Source organism: Phaenicophaeus curvirostris, chromosome 5 (genome assembly GCF_032191515.1).
Source record: "Phaenicophaeus curvirostris isolate KB17595 chromosome 5, BPBGC_Pcur_1.0, whole genome shotgun sequence".
NCBI classification, from domain to species: domain Eukaryota; kingdom Metazoa; phylum Chordata; class Aves; order Cuculiformes; family Cuculidae; genus Phaenicophaeus; species Phaenicophaeus curvirostris.
Window position 1 is genome coordinate 45,705,103 of NC_091396.1, and position 22,966 is coordinate 45,728,068.

The 22,966-nt window shown below is 42.7% G+C and overlaps 1 protein-coding gene across 1 annotated transcript in view; it reads right to left on the minus strand.

The window, feature by feature from the left end:
- Positions 1–22,373, minus strand: part of SPTLC2 (serine palmitoyltransferase long chain base subunit 2) — a 79,898-nt gene extending 57,525 nt beyond the window's left edge. Inside the window, exons 1-2 of the mRNA XM_069858596.1 lie at positions 22,201–22,373; positions 10,375–10,569 (exon numbers count right to left, since the gene is read on the minus strand). Of these exons, the coding sequence (XP_069714697.1) occupies positions 10,375–10,569; positions 22,201–22,314 (309 nt within the window). The 5' untranslated portion in view covers positions 22,315–22,373. The remainder of the gene's footprint in view (positions 1–10,374; positions 10,570–22,200) is intronic.
- Positions 22,374–22,966: the final 593 nt, after the last annotated feature.

Consider the following 22,966-nt stretch of genomic DNA (forward strand, 5'->3'; position numbering starts at 1 on the left):
AATACACAAGAATGGCCAACTGTGACAGCAAGAACATCTAAGCACTCAAAACATTTTTTTTCTGGCCTATTTAAAAATGGCCCAAAGTAATGAAATTTCTTTATTTCTATTCAATTAAAAGTATGTTTGACATTCAGTAGTGATAAGAATGCATAACTGATTTGACACTGTTGGGAAAAAAAGCCTTTGGAATAATCTAAAAAAAGCAGAATTTATGACAATGGTAAAAGCCAGCATAGCATTTCTTTCTGGTTTTCATAAAAGAAATGCAAATATGGTGAGGGTCATTTTATTTTTGGTGACAAGATAAGCAAGACAGAATATCTGTCTGAGCAATTAGTACAGTGCCTGTATCACTGAAGCAAAACTGGGAGCATTTATGCCAGCTTTTTAATAGCAACGCAAAACAAATGGGTACCAACAAGCTTTTATTTACAATGCTCAGCTGCAGGAATAGCACTTTTTTTCTTTACATTCCTGTTTTAATGATTTAATAGCTTTGTCCTTTCAGTTTGGAGTAAAGGAACCATCTAAGTCCACTCCTTTGCATCCTCCTACCAGAACCACACAGGAAAGACAGAGCACAGTGTCAACTTTTAAGCAGACATAATTGCACATAAGAACCCTTCCAATTTGCTTGGGCATAATGATAGGCCAAAAAGGCACAAAGATATTAATTTTCATCATTTTGACAATGGAAAATCAACCCAAATTTAGCCAGTGATCACTCCTCCAGAGAATCATACGTCTTTTATTTCTCAGCAAAGACAGACAACAGGAACAAGATAGCTACAAGCGAAGAAGCACAGAAGAGCAATTATTTCTTCTATGTTCCTCTACTTAAGTATATTTTTGCTTTATTTCACATGTGCCAGATAATCTCTGAAGGCCTTTTGTCAAGAGAGGTCAAACAGGTGTAGCAGCAAATGTAAATCACACTACAAAGTTGTAATCCCCTAAAACTGTTAGTTTTCTGAAGTAGGTACACAGCTCCATCCTTCCTCAACTTCGATGTCTTCAATGTTCCAGGCAGAAAGTGGGTTTCAGTGTTGAATCCCTAACAAACTGGCCACTTACAATTAAGAAAAACATCTTGGTATTGACAAATTCATTCACAGAATCATAGAATTACTGAGTTGAAAAAGACCTTTGAGGTCATTGAGTCCAACCATACCTGTCCACTACTAAATCATATCCCTGAGCACTTCATCCATCTGTCTTTTAAACACCTCCAGCAATTGTTACTCAACCACCAACCTGGGCAGCCTCTGCCAGTGCCCAATAACCCTTTTGGTAAAAAAAGTTTTCCTAATGTCTAATCTGAATGTTCCCTGGGGCAACCAGAAGCCATTCCCTCTTGTCCTATTGCCTATTATTTGGGAGAAGAGGCCAACACCCACCTCTATACAACATCCTCTCAAGTAGTTGTAGACAGTGAAAATGTTTCCCCTCAGCCTCCTTTTCTCTAGACTAAACAATCCCCAGCTGCCTCAGCCACTCCTCATAAGACTTGTTCTCCAGCCCCTTCACCAGCTCCGTTGCCCCTCTCTGGATACACTGCAGCACCTCAATGTCCTTCTTGTAGTGAGGGGCCCAAAAGTCAACACAGTATTCGAGGTGCAGCCTCATCAATGCCGAGTACAGGGGCAGAATCATTTCCTTGGTCCTGCTGGCCACACTGTTTCTGATACAAGCCAAGATGCCACTGGTCTTTTTGGCCACCTGGGCACACTGCTGGCTCATATTCAGCCAGCTGTCAACCAACACCCCCAGGGTCTTTCTCTGCCAGGCAGCTTTCCAGCCACTCTTCCCCAAGCCTGTAGCACTGCACGGGGTTGTTGTGTCTCAGGTGCGGGACTCTGTACTTGGCCTTGTTAAACCTCAGCCCACCGGCCTCAGCCCACCAATCCAGCCGGTTCAGATCTGTCTGTAGAGCCTCCTGACCCACCCGCAGATTGACACTTTCTCCCAGCTTAGTATTATCATCTGCGAACTTACTAAGGTTACATTTGATCCCCTCGTCCAGGTCATCAATAAAGATATTGAACGGAACTGGATCCACCACCGAGCCCTGGGGAACACCACTTGTGACCAGTTTCCAGCTGGATTTAACTCCATTTACCACAACTCTTTGGCCCCAGCCAGTTTTTAACCCAGCAGAGGGTGCGTCTGTCCAGGCCAGTGGAAGCCAGTTTCTCAAGCAGAAAATTGTGAGAAACCGCATCCAAGGCTTTAAAGTCCAGATACACTATATCCACAGTCTTTCCCTCATCCATCAGGAAGGTCACCTTGTCATAGAAGGCAATCAGGCTAGTTTGGCAGGACCTGCCTTTCATAAACCCATCCTGACAGTGCCTGATCTCCTGGTTTTCCTGTATGTGCTGTGTGATAGCACTCAAGCTGACTTGGTCCACTACCTTCCCTGGCACTGAGGTCAGACTGACAGGCCTGCAGTTCCCTGGATCCTCCCTCCAACCCTTCTTGTAAAAGGGTATAACACCTGCCAGCCTCCAGTCCAATGGAACTTCCCCAGTCAGCCAGGACTGCTGGTAGATAACGGAAAGGGGTTTGGTTAGCACATCCGCCAGCTCCCTTAACACCCTTGGGTGGATCCCCTCTGGCCCCATAGAATTGTGAATGTCTAATTTGCCAAGCAGGTCTCTAACCATTTCCTCTTGGATCACTGGAGCTTTGTTCTGCTTTTCCTCCCTGTCTACTGGCTCAGGAAACTGAGTACCCAGACAACATCTTACCTTACTAATAAAGACTGAGGCAAAAAAGATATTATCCTCCTTCCTTGCCACTATTATTCCCCCTGTGTCCAGTAAAGGATGGAGAGTCTCCTTAGCCCTCCTTTTGTTGTTGATATATTTGTAGAAACATTTTTTATTATCTTGCACAGAATTGGCCAATTTAAGTTCTAGTTGGGCTTTAGCCCTTCTGATTTTCTCTCTGCATGACCTCACTTCTTCCTTGTAGTCCTCCTGAGATGCTTGCCCGTTCTTCGAAAGCTCACATGCTTTGCTCTTTTTTCTGAGATCCACCCAGAGCTCTCTGCTCAGCCAAGCTGGTTTTCTTCCCTGCCAGCTCATTTTCTGGCACAAGGGTATGGTTTGCTCTTACACTGCCAAGATTTCCTTCTTGAAGAGCCTTCAGCCTCCTTGGACTCCTTTGCCATTAAGGACCGTCTCCCATGGAACCTGATTGAGCAGCCTTCTGAACAGACCGAAGTCTGCCCATCAGAAGTCCAAGGTGACTGCTCTACTGACCCCCGACCTTGCATCTCCTAGAACTAAGAACTCTATCATCTCATGATTGCTGTGCCCCAGGCATCCTCCAACTGTCACAACTCCCACAAGGCCTTATCTGTTCACAAACAACAGGTCCAGCGGGGCACCATCCCTAGTTTGCTCACTTACCAGTTGTGTCAGGAAGTTGCCTTCCACACAATCCTGGAGCCTCCTAGACTGTTTCCTTTTTGCTGTATTATAATTCCAGCGGACATCTGGTAAGTTGAAGTTTCTCAAAGGGACAAGGGCCAGCAATCATGAGACTTCTCCCAGTTGCTTGTAGAATATCTTACAAGCCCCTTCTTCCTGGCTGGGTGGTCTATAGCAGACTCCCACCACGATACCTGCCTTATTGGGTGTTCCACTGATTTTTACCCATAGACACTCAACCCTATCATCACCATCACTGAGCTCAATGCAATCAAAACACTCTCTAACATACAGGGCTGCTCTACCGCCTCTCCTTCCTTCCCTATCCCATCTGAGGAGTTTATAGCCAACCATGGCAGCACTCCAGTTATATGAGTAATTTCCACATTTCCATGATGGCAATTATATCATAGCTTTCTTGCCATACAATGACTTCTAGTTCCTCCTGTTTGTTGGCTGTGCTGCATGCATTGGTGTAGATGCACTTCATCTGGGCTACGGATTCCGCTATGCTCCTGAAAGGAATAGTCTTAATTCCTAACTGATTATTCACTGTAGTTTCTAACCAGTGAATAACCTTTGCATCTTTGCTGCCACTTGAAGTGTTATCCCCAACTTCCTCTGAGGTTGCAGACTAAAGGGCTTCGCTGGCACACCATCCCTCAGACTCTGAGGTACCATTCCCAGGCTTTTTTCTATCAAGTCTAGTTCTGTTCCCGTTCCCCACTCTGTCACATCTAGTTTAAAGCTCTGCTAATGAGCTCTGCTAGCTTCCAGGTAAGCACCCTTTTGCTCCTTGAGGACAAGTGTACCCTATCCTTTGTCAGCAAGCCTAGTGTTGTACAGACCAACCCATAGTCAAAAACCCCAAAGTTTTGCCCCTCACACCAGGTCCAGAGCAGGTATTTATTTCTTCCCTCATCATTCCTCGTAATAGGAATGACAGAGGAGAACACTACCTGTGCACCTGATCCACCCACCATTCATCCCAAGGCCCTAAAGTCCCTTTCAAGACCTTCCTTCATACATGAAAAGTTACATAGCTACTGTATGCTATTACAAAGTGCTGATGAGCATCAGAGTACTTGTGGCAATATATTGAGAAGACCCTGATTCATGACGCAAAATCAAAACAACCATCTACAAGTGTCTGAAAACCTCTCCTACATCATTTGTAGCAGTGAGGGAAGACAGAAGATCAAACAAACCGGCACATTAGAAAAATCAATACTTGAGGGACTTGTTATGTCTAATCATAATCTACTGAGATCCTTTTAAGCATTTTCAGCTCCTCTTAGCCATGTTTGCATGAGAATTCAGTTTTGCAGTAGTTGCTCAAGCACACTATGTGAACCAAGAAACAACTGGACTTGAGTCAAGGTTCCTAGCTAGGTGTGGAGGCTGGAAATGAATCATTACTCCGACTCAGGCAGGTATAGAGCCCAATCTCACTTCAGATTACTGATCAGGCAGAGCATGTTTTATTTTGAAACCTGAGCTGACAGAGCAGGAAGAGTAACAAGCTCAACTGGTGAGATAAAGACAATCACTTATAACAGGTTGATACAACCAAGAGATAACACGCAAGTATACTCTTACAAGCCAACAGCATAACTAAGTTTAAAGTGATTTAACTGGGAAGTAGAGAAGTTCTCTGAACCTAACAGATTATGATAACAACAACAAAAAAAGAAGTGTCTTAAGTTAACAAGTATTCAAGGAACAAATTATGAGTAGGGGAATTAAGGTCTAACACAGGACATGAGCCTTAGTTTTTGAGGGTACCTAAGATTATAGCAAAGGGCTCTAAGTGAGGCATTAGCTTGATGCCAGCCCCTTTGCTGTTCATTCCACCCTCCATAATAAACGATTTTTAGCTAGCTCTTATGAGGAAGTGCCTTGAGACAGGACAGGCTGCAAGTGTTACTTTGGCATAGATCAAAACTAGACTGTACTATTTCCCCAGTAATCCTAACTCGACCAAGAGGTTTTCATGAGCCATGCATTTGAGAACACAGAAAAGAGAAACAGTGCCTTCATAGGATATTGTGCCTTCATAAACTGGTACTGACTTCGGAGTGTGAGAGCCCTCTTTTGGAGCTAGCACACAGGACAAGATGCTTTGCTTGGTTGTTTTGGGTGGGTTGTTTTTTCGATCGTTCCACTCCACACAATCCCACAGTGTGACATTTCACTTCAAGAGTAAAGAGGACAATACACCCAAAGGACCACCTGAACTCCTCATGGAAATGAAACATATTCAGTCTTTGAACCCAGAAAAAACATCTGGGCATGGAGGAGGGACGAAATCTATCAATCCACACTACTACAAGTTTTTGGTTTGTGCAGCCACAGTGCTGTCCTGCAAGACTGTTCTGTTGCCAGCAGTAACTCCTGTCACCTTTAAATTGCCTTAAAAGCTTATTGTTATTTTTCCATCAAGTTCTCACCCTACTTCTGATTAAACATGCTTTCTAGCCATAACAGACCATAAGAATATCAACTTGAGACGGAACAGTTTCACTTGGAGAAACATTTTCTAGGAGTGGGTCAATGCTTTAAGCAATCTTCAGAGCAAGCACAGTGAAAACAACTCCAAAGATTATACTGTTTCTGAAGGATAGAACAAAGCAGCATGTTCTTTCATTTAAATGCACATGAACATGGAGTTAAGGAATCCTAAGCAACTCCATTCCTGTTGATTTAAGCCTAGATCATACCCCCTATTAGTAAGGTGATGCCTGATGAGGAAACCCAAGTACTAGTGGTCTCCCAGAAGCCTGAAAGGCATAGCAATTCTAAGAGTGAAACAAGGGAGGAATAAAATTAGCCCTTGGAGTGCAGCACCTTAGCACAGGTGATTTTGGAATCCAAGATTCTGTAAATTAATACTACAAGTGAAAGTCCTAATAGAGCTTTGTAGTCTTTAGGCCTGGGCACAGTGGCATTCAAATGCAGTGATCATGATGCTTTTAAAGCCACAATTTCAATGCTGCACCTAGGCTAACAAACGGTGCCATGAACACCAGCCAGGCTTATCTGCAATTCACATATTATGTTCCCTGATAATAGAAAATTGACTCTGAATGGAAATTCAGTTGGCAATTGCAACAATATTCAGGCTTCCAAAAGGAAGCAGAAAAACTAGTTTCATTTCACTGCTACATGAGTCATGAAAAAATGGAGCAATAACTGTGGGTAGCCCTTATACCATCAGGAGGCCTTTGATGAGCTACACGGATGCTAAGACAACATTGAGCAAAAGACTCCGGGGCACAGCGCCTGAGATACACCTACCGCTGGATTCCCGAGAACAAGCGTTTGGAAACCCCAAATGCTAGAAATGCATTCTAGCTGAGCAAGGTACTGAGCATGAAGAAGTATGTTAGAGAGTTACTGTCTCCAGCTGAACAGTTGCTCCTGTATACAAAACATAAGGGCAAATCAGATTGGAAGAAAGGTAAAAGAGGTTGTCATTCAACCTATAAAATCCAACAAGCATTTTGCAGATTTAAATACATTGTGTGACTAGATATTGTATTAAACTGGGTATGTATAAACTGATTTTATGGTAATAGAGAATTGTTAATCTTGTCGCTTACCCATGCCTAAAATAGACTATTAATGCTTCTGAAAGGATGTGCTACACAACGCTGGTTTCCAAGAAAAGCTCAGCTGGACGTATTTTAAACAAAGCCAATTTCCTGGAAATCACTACTACCAAAGCCTGCTCCTTTTCACCCTTTTGAGTTCCAGCATTGAGTGATAATTCCTTTTTCCTGGGATCATTAATTTCAACACAATGCTCTAAGAAATTCCAAGATTTACCCACTATCAGGGACAGTCCCAGTATAGACCTGCTGGAAAGTCTGCTCTTTAAATCAGTTTGGTAACTTTTGTTTTCTTGTTCTGATGCACAGACTAAGATTACAACGTTAAGTGGCAATTTAAGGAAGGATTTGCTCTACTGAAATAAACTGCCTCCAAAACACGCAAAAAATGAAGGTGATTTTTTTTCATGTTCATTTCTAATACTAAATTTTGGACCTAAGTTTACATTATGCTTTTAGCTGTGATCACCCTTATAGACACACCACAGAAAAACCACATACTTCAATTCCATGACTTTCAGGACAAGTTCATTCAGCCCTTTACAAAACACTTCCTTGCACTACACGATTTTGATTTTCTCACAAAGCAGGTTGTCACACACTGTTCAGCTACACAGCTACTCCCACAGCCTTTGCTTTGAGCTTTTCACTTAAGCAATTACTAACAATTCCAAAAAGCTAAAACTAACCCTCTTGCTTGATAATTCAGAAAATCGTAATCATCTAGCTGCCACTTTAGATTTTAAATAATAAAAATATTACTTTCACATAGAGGCTGCAAATCTGCCAGAAACTACCCCCAGGGCAACTGCAGGGCTCCTGCCATTTCCATGTATTAATAAAAAAACCTGTGTGTTTCAAGCCTTTTCCATGCACTGGCATCTGCATTCTCTTACCAAAAGATGACTGGGCTGTCAGCCAGCAGCTTGAGAAATTCAAATATTTGAAAATCATAAGAAATTGTTTCAAAACAAGTAACTGAGCCCCCCCCACAGCAAAACAAAACCTGGCTCCCACATTGGATATGCTACAACATGCTCTCAATTCATTTGCAGGCAAACAAAGCTTAAAGCAAAGTGTGAGGGTAAGTACTGTACGTTCCAGACCTCACATGATCCCATCTCTATTTGTCTGATACCAGAAACAGCTATTTCAACCTAAGCACTAGAAATGTGATTTAGGGAAGTACAATAGGCTGAGATTTCTTCAACATCAAGACTTTTTTAAACAGGATTTCCTATTTTTCACTCTTGCACAATATTCAGTGGCACTTCCATCCACAGATACGCTATGTACAAACCAAAACCAGAATATACATATCCTCTCCCTGCAAATCACCAACGCACAAACGCGAAGGGTTCCAAGTCACCTGTCCAGGAGGTACACTGCTTGAGCAAATGTCTGTCAGTGTAAGTTGCCATGCTAAGTTAAATTATACAAAATTTCAAGGCTAAGTTTTTTAGAACTAGCATAACCAGTTGCTCATGAACTCTGTGCTTCAGCATCCTCTGTGACAATCTTTACAGAGAGCCTGGTATCAATACCGTATTCCCATATTAGACCTACTGCCTGAGATCTTCCAGAGTCATGACTGCTTCCACAAATAAGAACTACCGTAAGCAGTTTTGCACCTCACATACTGGTAGAACAAGAGTTTCACAAAGCCTGTGCAACAGTAATACAAGAACTACGGTATTGAATAACTGCATCAACACTTCAGTTACCCTTTATTACCTTCAAGTAAAATGAGTACAGGCTAGCGTTTAAACCTTTATTCTAAGATCCTGGTAGATTTCTGCAACCGTTTCACTGTTGTCTTCTGTATCAACTTCTAGTTTACACACAGAAAAATACAAAGATGTCATGTTCTCAGGTGACAAACCAGGGCAGCTCAAATGACATTTGATGCATTCATTTGTCCAGTTGAACCTGCAATCCTTATTTGGATATTTTAACTGTAAAAAGGGATGAAAGATTTTTACTTCTAGATTCCAGAGTTCAGTTTTGGAAATAGTGTAAACTTAAACTCCTGTACTTTTAATCAATACGAAATACCTACTCCTCATTAAACTCCTAAGAGAATGTTTCTGTTTTGGAATTAAACACTTTACTATTAATCAGCTTAATTCTACCTCACAAAGAGCTACTGTGAAGCAAATTTAGACATTGGTTAGTTTACTGCATCTCAGCTAATCTATCTTAAGATGAGATGTACTTTACTACAGTCCTGCCTCCTAAAAAAGCCACCAATTAAGCCTTCCTTTTTTTTTCCTCCCCCCACTCAACACCTCACCACCCCCCTTTCCCACCCTCGGTTATTTGTTTGCATTAGTGAGATGTCCTTCCTGCCCCAATTATTTTCTGCTAGCCAACTGCTTGTGTGGCAGCACAGAGAACCAGAAATCAGCAACTGGAAAACAAACTCCTTTAACGTTTTATAAGCCAGACTGGGTCCCCAAAGTACTTGAGAAAAACAACTTCAACCGGCAAGAGTAAGCCAATTCGTTCCCCATTTGAAGCAAACCTCACTGGTATTCACACTCTGCCAAAAGGGCTTACACTGGGAGTCAGAAGGAAACAGCCTGCAAACTGCAAGTTTAAACAGTAGCTTTCTTAACAGTAATTAATTCCTGTGAGGCATCAAGGCCCCTGAAAACGTTCTACAACTACTCAAAATTAAGATTATCTATTCCAGACTAACTATTGAATCAAGCGAGATTTTTCACCTCGTCCCAGAAGCTTTTGTGAATAGGTCTTATCATAAATTCATTCTTTTTAAATGCTATCAGCGAGTCAGGAGTCAATACCCCAGATTACTCACCAGCTAGTGTTCTGGACTCCAGATAAATTTGAAGTCAGCCAGCTTATGTGCTGGTTCTCACTCAGAAGCTTTTATTTGCAACTGCTTAGGTTAAAGAGAATTAATAGCATGTTTCCAAATCAAAACACAGCCGCCAGAGCAGCATTAGTCTGCCGTCAGACTCAAACCAGATCCTTTGATAAGCACTTATTTAGCTGCTGATACTGGCATAAGCAGTCTCTTTACCCCCAAACCCTTGTTTCTGCAGCTGAGGCATCTCTCAGCATGTTGATATAACTGTTGATGCAGCTTGTTGATGCAGTGAACCGGATGAGTGAACTGCTCTACCAAAAAATAGCCCAACTAAAAGAAACATAATTTTGTTTAATGACACAGCAGTACTAGCATAATATCTGGGGCATTTAGAAGACAAGAAAAAATAGCAGAAAACTTTGAAAAGACACGCTCAAGCTATAGCCTCAGCCACATCATCTCCCGCTGACGAGTACTTTCCAGTGGTTACCTTTTGTTCATCTCTTTCTGTTGCATTTTGACACTTCTCAATCTTCCACTGACGCATGAAATCTCGCAAATATCCAAAAAGAGTGAGAACACCGTAGCCTACATAGGTCAGCACAGCAACCAGCATTGGTGTTTCTTCAAAAGCTTCATTGAAAGGCCTTTTGTATAATCCTCCATTGTGCACAATATGATTTATCTACAGTAAAAAGGAAAAAAAAAAAAAAGTATTGTGAGATATTCATTCAAAAAACAACAGGCATTTTGGAGTAATCCCTGGACCTCTGATCGGCTGTATACTCTGCATCCCCACTGCCCAACTCAGAGTGGTCTCAGCTATGTTCAGCCATTACTGAAAAATACTGTCAGTCTCCATAGGTGAGGTTGCTAAGTTGTTAACATAACTAAAGTCACAGACACCAATTTAATACAGTTTAATCTACAACTCATTACAGTTCTTTAGCTTGTGAAACTACACAGAGAACACTGTTAGCATCCAGCCCAACCAAAATAAAAAAAAAACCAACAGAAAAAAGCCCCTGCCTTCCCTGTTCACCAAGAACTAGGTAGGGACAAATAACAGCACAGCAAGGCTTCCCAGGCTCACTATAGGGAAACCAAAATAGAAATGATTACTTTTATTAAACTAAACAATATGTTCTCGGGATTATGAGAACGAAAAAAGTAACTGGAAAATATAAATATAGACTTGACTTGGGAGGCCTGTATTACTGTAACAGAACAAGCATAATCTGTGTCTCCACAGCCGTTAGCCTAAAGATGCTGACGTAAATACTGTACTCATCCATGAGGTGGACATGACACCACAGACAAAAAAGTCATTGTATACACAGCCTCAACTTTGCATATATGTCAGCACACAGAACAAAGCAAGGCTTTCTGTGTAAAATCCACACTAGAAGTCCAGACCATCTCCTGAAGATAAAAGCTTGACTAGTTGTATAATACATGTGCACATCCACCTCAAGTGAAATTACTGTAATACATAATATTTGTGACTTTTACAGAAAAACTTCACAGCTGCAAGGCAAGGGGTCACTCAACACTAACAATAGGGGGAAAAACATCATGGTTTTAACTAGACTGCTTGTTCAAAGAATTAAGTTAAAGATCAGATCTCAAAAGTCAATGTATTAAAACACAGAAACTCAGCTATCAGATGCAAATTGCTCTCTGAATTCCTACACATTATAGAATAGTTAACCCTACAATGGAAGAGCAACGTGTGCAAGAACACCCTCCAAGACATAAATCCCCTATCTATAGCATCCAAGGTGACAAGTCTTACTGCTTGCAGAACAGACTCATTTTTGCTAATACGCTTGGTCTCAGGAAAATTACAGCCCATTAGGTAATCTTAACAAGTTAAGACTGGCATACAAATCTAACTTTCTGGTATACAAATATATTATGGAGGATGTTGCCAGATGCGCACAGGAGCAGCTGAGGACAAGGAGGAAACCAAGACAATACACTTAAATAAGTATCTATATTAATAATAACACCACACTGAAGAGATGGCTATGACAAGGATGTTGCTCAAATTTCTCTGGACTGTATTCAAACTGCAGTTTACAGCCAGACATAATAAGAAATGTATCTCTAAAAGTATTCTAATTGAAGAAATAACAACATCTTGGAAAATGGCTGATTATAAGCACATGAGAAAAAAAGGAAAATGTCAAATAATTAATGAGGGGTGGGAGCCAGAAGACAGAATAAAACCAATTATTCACCTACAGCACTCATACTGCCACATGCAAAAGGACGCAAGAGTTGTGCTAATCTCTGTAACAGCTGATGAATCAATAGAAGCATACGTACTTTCTGACCTCACCAGACACTGTGTTATTCGGAAAGTGATATCTGCTGATCTCAGAACAAGTCTGTATTTCAAGCCTGGCATTAATATTTTGAAAGCAATTTTTCAGAAGCAAGGGTCTGCTTTTGGGATATAATTATGCTATAATATGCAGTCACTGAGTATAAACTGCACCACTACCTTCCTCCTGATACTCCTTTCTACCTCTCCTGCCTTTTGCCAACACAAACACCCAAAAAGCTGCAGTACAAAACACAGTTTCGACCAGAGCAATTCCTCAGTTTGGTAACTGTAGTTACAGGGACTTCAGAACTGCTGCAAGTGTGCAAACAAAACAGCAGAGACAGCAGGAGCCTCTCCTTTAGCAGCAGCAGCACATACGCCAGATGCAAATACATAACCTGCAGCACTTTGGGGCCACGTTTAATACTGAAGTAGTTTTAAAAACATAGTGCCTACAGCGATGGCTTAAGTTAGAAAATGACTATGCTTTGGAACAAGTATAGGAACGCTTGTTCACCATATTGCAGCTCAGATGACGGCAATTTAAATTTCTAACAAAGGCCACAGGATCATACAGCGTTTTCTTCAGGAATCAGACGAGCCACAAGAACCGTCCCTGCCTCACTCACTCCCACTGTGAGCCATCTGCATCACGCTCTGGCTTGCACAACCAAGGCTAATTTGATTTTCAGCACAGATAGCCTCCAACACTGATCCAGGTTGGAAATATAATGGTTTGCAGAAGGTTATTTATTAGACCCTAATAGCTTTACAGCACTGCTCCACAAACACATCTGATAGAACTCAACAAACAAGAGCCAGCAGCTGTTGGGGAGAGCAGAGGGGCAGCAGTACCACCACAATCAACCAACTCAGCAAGGCCGCAGAGGAAAAGCCATGAAAGGTTTCGCTCCTCTTTGCTACTACTCCCGAGATTGCTTAACTACGTCACTATGGCTCCAATTCACGAAACCATAGATATTATTGCATCCAGTTCCAAAACATCAGGCAACAAAGTTCCAATTACTACAGTTTCACAGCTTGATGAATTCAAGTTGAATCTTGTATCCTTACTCTGACAGACCAGGCTGTGAACAGCAGCTATACAGAAGCAAACACATGACACACTGGCTACCTGTGGTTGTCTACTAGCAGCCAATTCCTGAATAAGTAGACAGAAAACTGGTAGCGACTACTTCACAAATTACCTACCATCTAATAAAGACCACATCAACGTGATCGAAGTCTTTCCCAGGTAACTGGAAGAGATAAGAAGCTACATCCTCAGATCCAGACTTTTAAGTGACATACCACAAAAAAAAAAAGCTACTGAAAACCAAACAAACCCATATACAAGTTTAATCAGTAGAAAAGCATACCATTTTTTTCCCTAGATCTTTAGAGGTGCCTCTGCTTGTGACAAACACTAATTCATTTCACCTCCCAGTGTTCTTCCACCAGCGTGCTAATACAGCCTTACGCTCTCATGTCAGCTACCACGTCAGCCGAGAAGCTTCTGTGCTATCCTATCTCAATTCAACGTTAAAGAAATGTTCTGAATGCAATTCCACAGACTTTTTATGAAGCATACTATGACTATAAATACACTCTAGAATTGCCTATAGAGACATTTGTAGCCAAATTTTAGATACAAGCCTATTCTTTTTCCCAAGAATGCCTTATGAATCTGCACATTACCCTTTAAATGAAGGCTTACATGCTGCGAGCTCCAAGCCTGCTGCTGAAGAGCAGCAAGTTCAGTTCCAGAGACCAAGAAAGAAGATACAGTTTAGTGATTCATTTCCTTTTCTGGGGGATGAAGGGAAGGGTGTAAGATTAAGATTTTTATTGTTACAACAAGTCTTATGACAACAAAATGAGCCATGACCTTTGGACTACAATATACTGTGTATCCAAATGGAGATTACAAAGGAAATGCAGGGTTCACCAAGCACATGGTGCAAAAAAACCAGGTGGATGCTCACCTCTATCTGTCTTTCCTGTACTGCCCAGACTGTGCGTATGCAGAAGCACACCATCACATTCAGAAACGCAGCTGCAGGAGGAAAATCAGAGCGTACCACCCAGCTGATCACTGAAGACAGCAGAAAGATGGCATTCTGAATCAGCCACGGGTAATTCCTGTGTTGGACCAAGCTCTTGGTGAAACAAATCCCATAAAACAGTATTGCAACAGTTACTGAGCAGCAACATCTTACAGCTACAGATAGAAAGGACTGTATTGGCCTATGCAGAACACAGGGACTCTAGTTATAACCATCTCCCCAATCGGATAACAAACAGTTCCAATTCACAGGATGTTACATTACAAAACTGACTTTGGATTTAACTCATCCTGCAAATTAGGAACACTAAGTAGCATGACAGCATATGTAGTACAGGCAGAACATGAGATTATAGATGTACAAACACGCAGCACAAGCACACCCAGCCTGACGTTCTTGCCCAGCTACCACACAAAGTTACGCTTTAAAGACTAAGCTGGCCTCCAAACAGCATCAGATCTTGCAGTGCCTTAAGGTCAGCTACCATTATAGTAAGACTCAAACTCCACAGAGAGAAAAGGCATTATCTTGAGTTATTCAAATTATTTAATGACATACATAGAAAACATCTCATGTAATACCCCTTTTGCTGTTACATTAGCATGACTACAGGTTATCCGGCATTAGGCACAGACTAGTGTCAACTACACAAAAATAGTCCTCATTTAAGCCACCTACTGACCATAAATAGCAGAATGTATCCAATCACATGCTTTATTGATTTCAGCCTCTATTATCCTACTAGATGTGAACATAACTCCTTTATCAGAGCATTAAACAAACCTGCAGTTCACAAACTGCAGTTAGCAGCAAACCTGCTTCCCCAAGTACCCTGCACTATTTTCCTTTTCCTGAACTGGGACAGTAGGATCTCTACAGAAGAGCCACTATACCTCAACCTTGTCTTGGATTTACAAAGAAGGTAAAATGATATCAGCAAACAGGTACACATTTTAATGTTGTGTTATGCTTCCACTGCCAGCACCCAAAACAGGTCACATGAGACTGGCATTATGCTGAATCCCACCTTCTTTTCATTAAAACCTTATTTCTCAAAACTTACAGAGAAAAGGGTTTTCGGTGTATTTGCTACACCTGTGTCAGCAGACAAGAATCCTCCTAAACAAAGCCACCACGGTAGAAGTTGGTGCATACAAAGAAGTGCACAAGAAGCTAAACACTCTCAAACTGAAGAGTACCATGCCTAACTTTCAAAAGCATTAGAGAAGAAGTAGTTTTGTGAGAACACAAAAGCTGTGCTTAAACATAGGAACAACTGCAGAAACCACTGCAGACAACACGCAGGATTTATCACAGGAATCTGAGTACACACCTTGCATGGCAGGCACATACTTCAGGGAAAGAAGATGCTGCAAGTGCAACATGCACAGCACACATCTAGACTGAAGTACACAATAACTTGTCATGCTCCTACCCCGGGAAAACCCTAACGCTGTGCTGAAGAAGCTGTTTCATTTCACGATGCCAGGAAGAACAAAGTCAGATGAACCTGGTAGACTATGTGTAAGCACCTTAAAAGTATTATTTATGCTACTTATTAAAATTTAGTAGCTTCTCTTTGCCACATACCACAGAGACTGCAGAAATTTTATGAGCAGCTTTGTAGCTTCTTTTTTTTAGAAACATGGTGTGGAAGATTGCTTCCATGAGTTGCTGGCATTTTCGTCATTACCCTGCCAACCGTATGGAATAAAACAGAAAGATACAGGATGCACCTCTGTTCTAGGATGTGCCTCCACTCTCAAAAGCAGTCATGTTTATTATAAAGGAACAAGGGAATCGGCACTACAGAAACCACAGCAGTAAGCGAGAATCCCACACAGGCAGCTGATCTAAGCTGTTAGAGCGTTCTGTGGTGATTTTACTGTCGCTTCTAGCCCTCTTCCTTGCACTGCTTTCTTTTTAGACTTCATACCTGAGACTGTCACACAGCTAAGAAGACCAAGTATTTACCACCAAAAGTAGAATGAACTATTTTGAGCCAAATTTTAGGCTTTCAAAAAAAATCAGAGGAGGGAAACTTGTTCAACAAAACAGCCTTTAATGCTTCAGTGTATTCTCAACTAAATATTTGTTATTATTGGCAGGTATTATAAAATATTTTGATTTGCAACTAGTTACTCCCAACAAATCTGGCATTTCTTTGTTAATATGAACTTGACACATCTATAGAAACAGTGTAAATCTTCACAATGTTTACGTGTTGCTTGCAGTTCTTTTTCCCATTACCAAATGCACAATGCAATTAAGTTTGGGTTTTTTTGCTTGCTACGTATGACTGACAATTTGAATCTTACTAAGAACATACTGTTTTCTGACAGTTTACCTTAAGTTACCTTAAGCCTAATATATTACTTGACCTAGTGTGTTCAGTAGATTCTGGATGCATGGCATTTTGACAGAGAATTCAGTAACTGCATACTTAATTACTAAATGTGTATTAATAAAGACTTCCAAATACAGCACAAGCCTGTAGTGGCTCACTAACAAGTAAAGGTCTAGGCTCTCAGATACCTCTGAAAGCACTTCTAATGTACTTCAGAATTCAGTCTCTTACAGACGTTAAGCCCCACTCATTCATAAACTTTTCAGCTCTTGCTTTCTCAGCTCTAAGTATTCTTCAAGACCACACTTAAAATTGGCTCTTTTTCTAGGAGTGACTTCTTAATGAATGCAAAAAAGAAAGTTGGAAACCTCATTGAAACTGGGCCAGTGTTTTATGTTCTCCCTAGGGAAACTGAAGTCAATAGATAATTAAGATACAGCTTTTTTTAATTTTTTTTTTCCCAACAAATTGAAAGCATGACATTTAGGACAACAAAATTTCTGCTAAACAATTAAGAGAGGAAAATACAACATGACATATCATGCAAGTAGTTAAAATAACAAAAATTGAACTTGGATATATTGAAGTAATTTGTTATAGCATTTAAGGTATATCACCAGCTAAACTAGAAACGGAAGTCCCAATATAACTGAAATATTTTAACACTTTATCCAAACTAACTCCTTGGTAACACATTCAAATCTAAGAGAAGCCAGTCACGTCAACAGCTCCCCTAGGTGTTTGCTTACATACTAATACAGATACACAAGTGTCCAACAAGTACAGCACAGGCACTACATCTACTAATTTAATATGATGGCCTCAAATTCATTCAGCCGGATGAAAACACGTGCAGCTATTCCTTACACAAAGTCTTTTATAATTAAGTTTGGTATTAGAAAAGTATCCTCATGCACAGGTATGCTTTTTCAGAAATTGAATTCTGTCAGTTAAAATATCTGAAGAAAATTGCAGCCTTTTCTAGGTCAGCCAATTTTCTACTCTCTTCAGTTTTATGTTATCGATATAAGTCGATCAAAAAGGCAAGCAAGAAGCAAAAAGTAATAACTTCTTCCCTTGGGTGTGATGCAAGCCTCAGAGTACCTGCTTTTTACAAAGGCTTGCATTTTTACAGGCGTTCAAGGATTAAACGCTACATCTAGACCTGGGCCAAGTCTCCTGCAATCCACGAGTTAATCTCTATAACCATGGAACAGCCAAGATTGGAAGTGACCTACAGCGGTCACCTTACCCGAGCCCCAGCTCAAAGCAGGCTTAATTACAGCAGGTTGCCAAGGGCCATGTCTGATCTAGTCTTGAATACCTCCAAGGATGGAGGTTCCACAACCTCTCTGGGCAACTTCTTCCAGTATTTTACCACCCTCATGGGAAAACTATTTTCTTTGTATGTAATCAAAATTTCCCATTCTCATAAATTACATCCCTCCCTCTCATCCTATTGTCACACACTTCTAAGAGTCTGGCTCCATCTTCTCTATATTCCTCCAGCCAGCTAGTTGAGCCTTCTCCTTCTTAAAGTTGAGCAAACTCAGCTTGCTCAGCCTCACCTCATTCTTCATGTGCTCCAGCCTCTTTCACTTCCAAGGGACCCTCCACTGGATTCACAGATTCATGTGGCTGTGTCAGCATCATTCTGGGGAGCTCAAAACTGGATACAGTACTGAAGATGCAGTCTCACAAATACTGAGTAAGGGAGAATGATTACTTCCTTGTGAAGAACTTTGTGAGGTTTAGTTCTTTAGGATAATTTTTTAATCAGAAATACGTGTTTTAAATTTGCATACAGATGTGAAAAAAACCCACAATTCTGTATTCAAAATCGCCTTTATACCAGTGGATAAGGCAGCTATTCAAAACCTTCAGTTGAAACAAGGGCTTATTCATACTGCCGTTACCACTAACTCACGCAAAAAGAAAAACTTTCAGTATTTGTTGCACTCACCTTCATAAGCGTGCTCTCCCAAAGACGTTAAACTAGCCTGAATTCCAGCAAAAGCATTGATAAAATCAAGATGAAGCCTGTCGCTCCCTTGCAGCCTATAGCATGTCAGCAGATGAGTTTACGAGCAGTATTACTGATCCCTCTAAAAAAAACAGATGCAAATCACTGGACCACACAAGCTGGTTTTAGCACACCAAAGCTTTCAGAAATAAGAATGAATATCTACACTCTCCATTTTAACAGCTGTAAGAATTCAGGAGTTGTGACAGTCTTAAAAGGAATGCAAAATCCCCAGTCCTCCCACTTTTTTCAACCAAACTATTCCTCGTCTTCCTGAGGAAGTACCATGAGACCTTGTTTACAAAAGCCTGTGTGCAACCAGCTATCTGGAGCCTGCTATAGAACAGCATTTGAAAGCCTTCTAGAAACATAAAGGAAATTAAAATTTGTTTTGTTTATATCATTCCAGCTTCTATCTGACTTGGAGATACTGTGCACAACAGAAATTAAGAACTTGATAGCTAAAACTTATATTACAATTATTTTTCTAGTTTGAGATGATTTCAGCTTCTAGAAGCACAACAGAATCATTCTAAGGCAAGAGGCTCAATTAAGGATTCCAAAGAAACACATTACTGAAAGTCTGTTCATAATAATAGGTAGATTACAATAAGTTACCATGGAAAATAAGGGCATCTTGTCACATCAAATATGTCCAAATTGCTCTGTTTTACACAAGAAATTTTCTTCAGGTGAAGTATTAGAAAACCATTAGCTGTTTGCTTCAGAGCAAAACACTCCAATAGAAAAATACATTCCAGTATAACATTGCAGAAAGAAAGAAAAAGCAATTTTCCCTGCACTTTTTATTATTCCCACAAGCGTCTTGATAGATCCTAAACAGCACTTTTTCCTACTGAACTCACTTAACACTCCCTCCAACAGACCAGAAGGACATAAAAGCAGAATCACTCACAACCTGAAGAGGTAGCTTCACTGTTCTTTTACTTACATTTGCTTTCCTTCTCCTGGCTGTGTTCATTTCCTCATGCCATGACAATACCTTTTGAGATGCAAGACTTTCATCTTGCATAGTGCAGTATTACACTGAAGCACTAAATCAGTTTTGAATCCATTTGTACATTACTGTTCTTCCTACCAAACAGTCCTTTAACTGTATAGAGTCAGAAATTATTTACTTTTCTCCAATGTACCACCAATTTTTAACTGCTATATGGCTTTTCAATCTCTTTTAAATAAGGTGCTTTTAGCAAGATCGTTGCATTCACTGAATCTGAATTTCTAAACAGATTAAGTAGTTTGAGCACAGGACTTCCCAGGAAAAGAAAAGAAAGAGCTGCTATTTATCTTAGTACTTCAACATGCTGAAATCATAACTTCAAATTACTGCTTTCCTAGCCACTGATGATATTTCACTAAACTCCAAGGTAGCCAAAGTCAATGACAGCACAGTCATAGTGGACAGCAAATTGTCCTCTCCTCTCACCAAATGGAAGGATTAACAGTTCAGATCCCAGCAAGAGAAAAAGTAACACAACCTATTTAAAAACTGAGGTGAACAATTTAACCATCTTCTGTTCATGCTGTAATAAATGAAGAGCCCACCCTCCATTAAATACCAGTCTCTCTCTGTGGAAAGAGTTATGAGGAAAGCCTGAAGTCTGTGTCATACGAATCACATCCTTAAACCAAAATGTTTTAGGGTAAAAAAAAAACAACAAAAAAAAAGCCAAACAAAAATATCCCAAACTGACTCAGGTAACCGCAGCAGAGAAGTCCTAGGTAAGGGCAAGCTTTTTTGCCTTTTCTTTTTTTTAACACCATCCAAAAAAAATGGGTAAAGCTGCAAAGCTTTCCTGCACTACAAGCCCTACAGGCAGGCAGGGTGATTTACTACCCTGTCTCTAAGCTCTCCATTCACAAGCTCCAGGCTTTTCCAGATAAACTGTCAGTGACTGAAACACTTCTTTATACCAATGGCTTTTCTTCTCCCTCCTCTTCCCATCAACACATTCATTTTATCTAGAACTCTTCTTGCTTCTTACTTCTCCCAAGGATACCATCATAGGCTTTCTTGCAAAAACACTTGCTTTTCCTCCCCTTACCCTTACTTTTCTGGGTTTTATTTCCACTAAGCAGGAATTACACTTTCACAGATCTCTTCACTTGCATATCCTCAAGTGTTGTATGTGGTAGGTACATACTATAGATATGTTCATATACAAACAAATATAGTCAACACACAGTAAGCATTTACACGTTTCCCTTCTCACACTTAAAGGCCCAACAACCAAAAGCCAAAAGGCCAATCAAGCAGGCAGGAGAAAGTTGTAGGCGGCTATTACCGCTACACAGATACTTCTCCCAGTCAGGTCGCGAGATTTAGACTCTCATTTTGAAAGTCAACAATCTGTCCCACATAACATTATGGAGAAAAGAATGCAAGATTCCTAATTACAGATCTCTGCCTGATCAGCAAGCAGCTGCCAGAATGGTATAAAAACCTTCTTATGCTCTTCTTCCATCCTCTGACAATGCCACTACACTTCGGCTTTTTTGCCACTTCTCCAATGAGCATTCCCCCTCCGTTTAGAAATAGGTATCTTAAATGCCTTAGGCTTCCAAGAAATATTTCAGCACAGCATCAAACACAAGCTGAACTACTACCTGAACAGAATAAACCAGTAAAGTTTTTATGCTTTCTCAGTTTGACATTGATGGCTTTTCCATTCACATGCTGTCATGATTTCCAGATACGCTGCTGAACAAAATCCTCGAGGGGGAAAAAAGCTTCCTTTCCCCACCTCCCCGTTGTTCTGAAGCACATAACTGTACTCAGCCCATCTTTAAAAACAACAGAGGTGGAAAAAGACACTCACAGAACACTCACCACCACCACACTCGGTCTCAGTGCAAAGATTTACAGCCATGGTCGGCAGGTCTTGGCGTTTGCAAGACCACCAGGGCCAGAGCTCCCTGAACCACTTCAAGCTGCCAGACGAAGGTACTGTGCCTCCTGCCCCATTTGTTCACTCCCAACACCGCACTATGTCCCCTCAAAGCGCCGAGACAGGACTACGAGCGTCCATCTAGTGAAAGAAATACAGTGAGCATCCTGGGTTGAAGTTAACTCAGGAGAAACAAGAAGTTTAGTTTTGCCCTGCACGGATTCTCAGTTTGGTCCGGGCGGTGACTGCACAAGCCTCCACCGGAGAAAAAAAAGGGGCAACAGGACGAACAACAGCGGAGAAAGGCTCTTCTCGAGCAGCTCGAGGTGTCCGAGGAAATACGACCCGTTCCAGAACGCCGGGACCGCTCTCACGAGAGCCACCGAGCACCTCACGCCGCACCGCAGAAGCTCAGCGTTCCGCAGAGAAGCGGCTGGAAGCCCGAAAGCCCCAACACGCCCCGCGAAGGCGGCGAGACCAGAGGCGCCGCCTGGCCCCCCGGCCCCCTCTCCCGCGGAGGGCAGCCCCCGCCCCAGGCCCCTCGACCCCCGCCCCAGCGCGGAGCCGCCCGGCACGGGGAGGCCCCGCCGCTCGCGCAGCCCCCGGAGGCCGCTCCGCCCCGCCCCGCCCGCCGCGCACCTGGCCGGGGCCGCCGGGGAGGCCGCGCACGAGCCCGTTGCGGAGGGCGCCGCGCGCCGCGCCGCAGCCGTTGGCGCGGGGCTGGGCTCCGGGCGCCGCCGCGGCCCGCTCCATCCCGCCCGGCCGCGCTCGCTCCGCCGGCCGCACCGGAAGCGCCGGCCGCCGCGCCCGCCAATCGCCGGGGGCCGCGTCACGGGCGGGGCGGGGCGGGGCGAGGGGCGCGCCCGGTCGCAAAGCGGGACGGTGCGGGGGGAGGCGGTGAGAGGTGCTCGGCGGGGACGGGAGGCGAGCGCGCCAATGGGCGCGGGGCGGGGCCACCGGGCCCGGGGCTGTGGGGGCCAACGGAAGAGGGGCGGGGCCAATGGGGCGGGGGGGCAACGGGCGCGGGGCGGGGCGGGCGTGGCCAATGGCGGCGGCGGGAGCCCGCCCTGCCCGCGGGGCCCTCGGCGGGAGCTGAGACTGGGGAGTTCCTCCGGGCCCCGTCGGGGGACGCTCGGGGCAGCGGAAAGGGCGAAGGGGCTTTTGGCGAGTCTGACGGGAGAGCCCTCGGGGACGGCGCGGGCTGAGCTGCAGCGCCCGGCCCGCCCGGCCCCGGGCTGGGGTGCTTGGGCTCAGCTCCTCCTGGGTGACGAAAGACCCGAGAGAAGACCCTGCAGGCGAACTCTGGGCAGAGCTTAAGTCAATGGGATTTAAATTCGGCTTTAGAGACAGGTGTGGGCTTGGCTGCCTCGCCGGGCTGGCGTCCCGCAGCTGTAGGGGCCGAGCT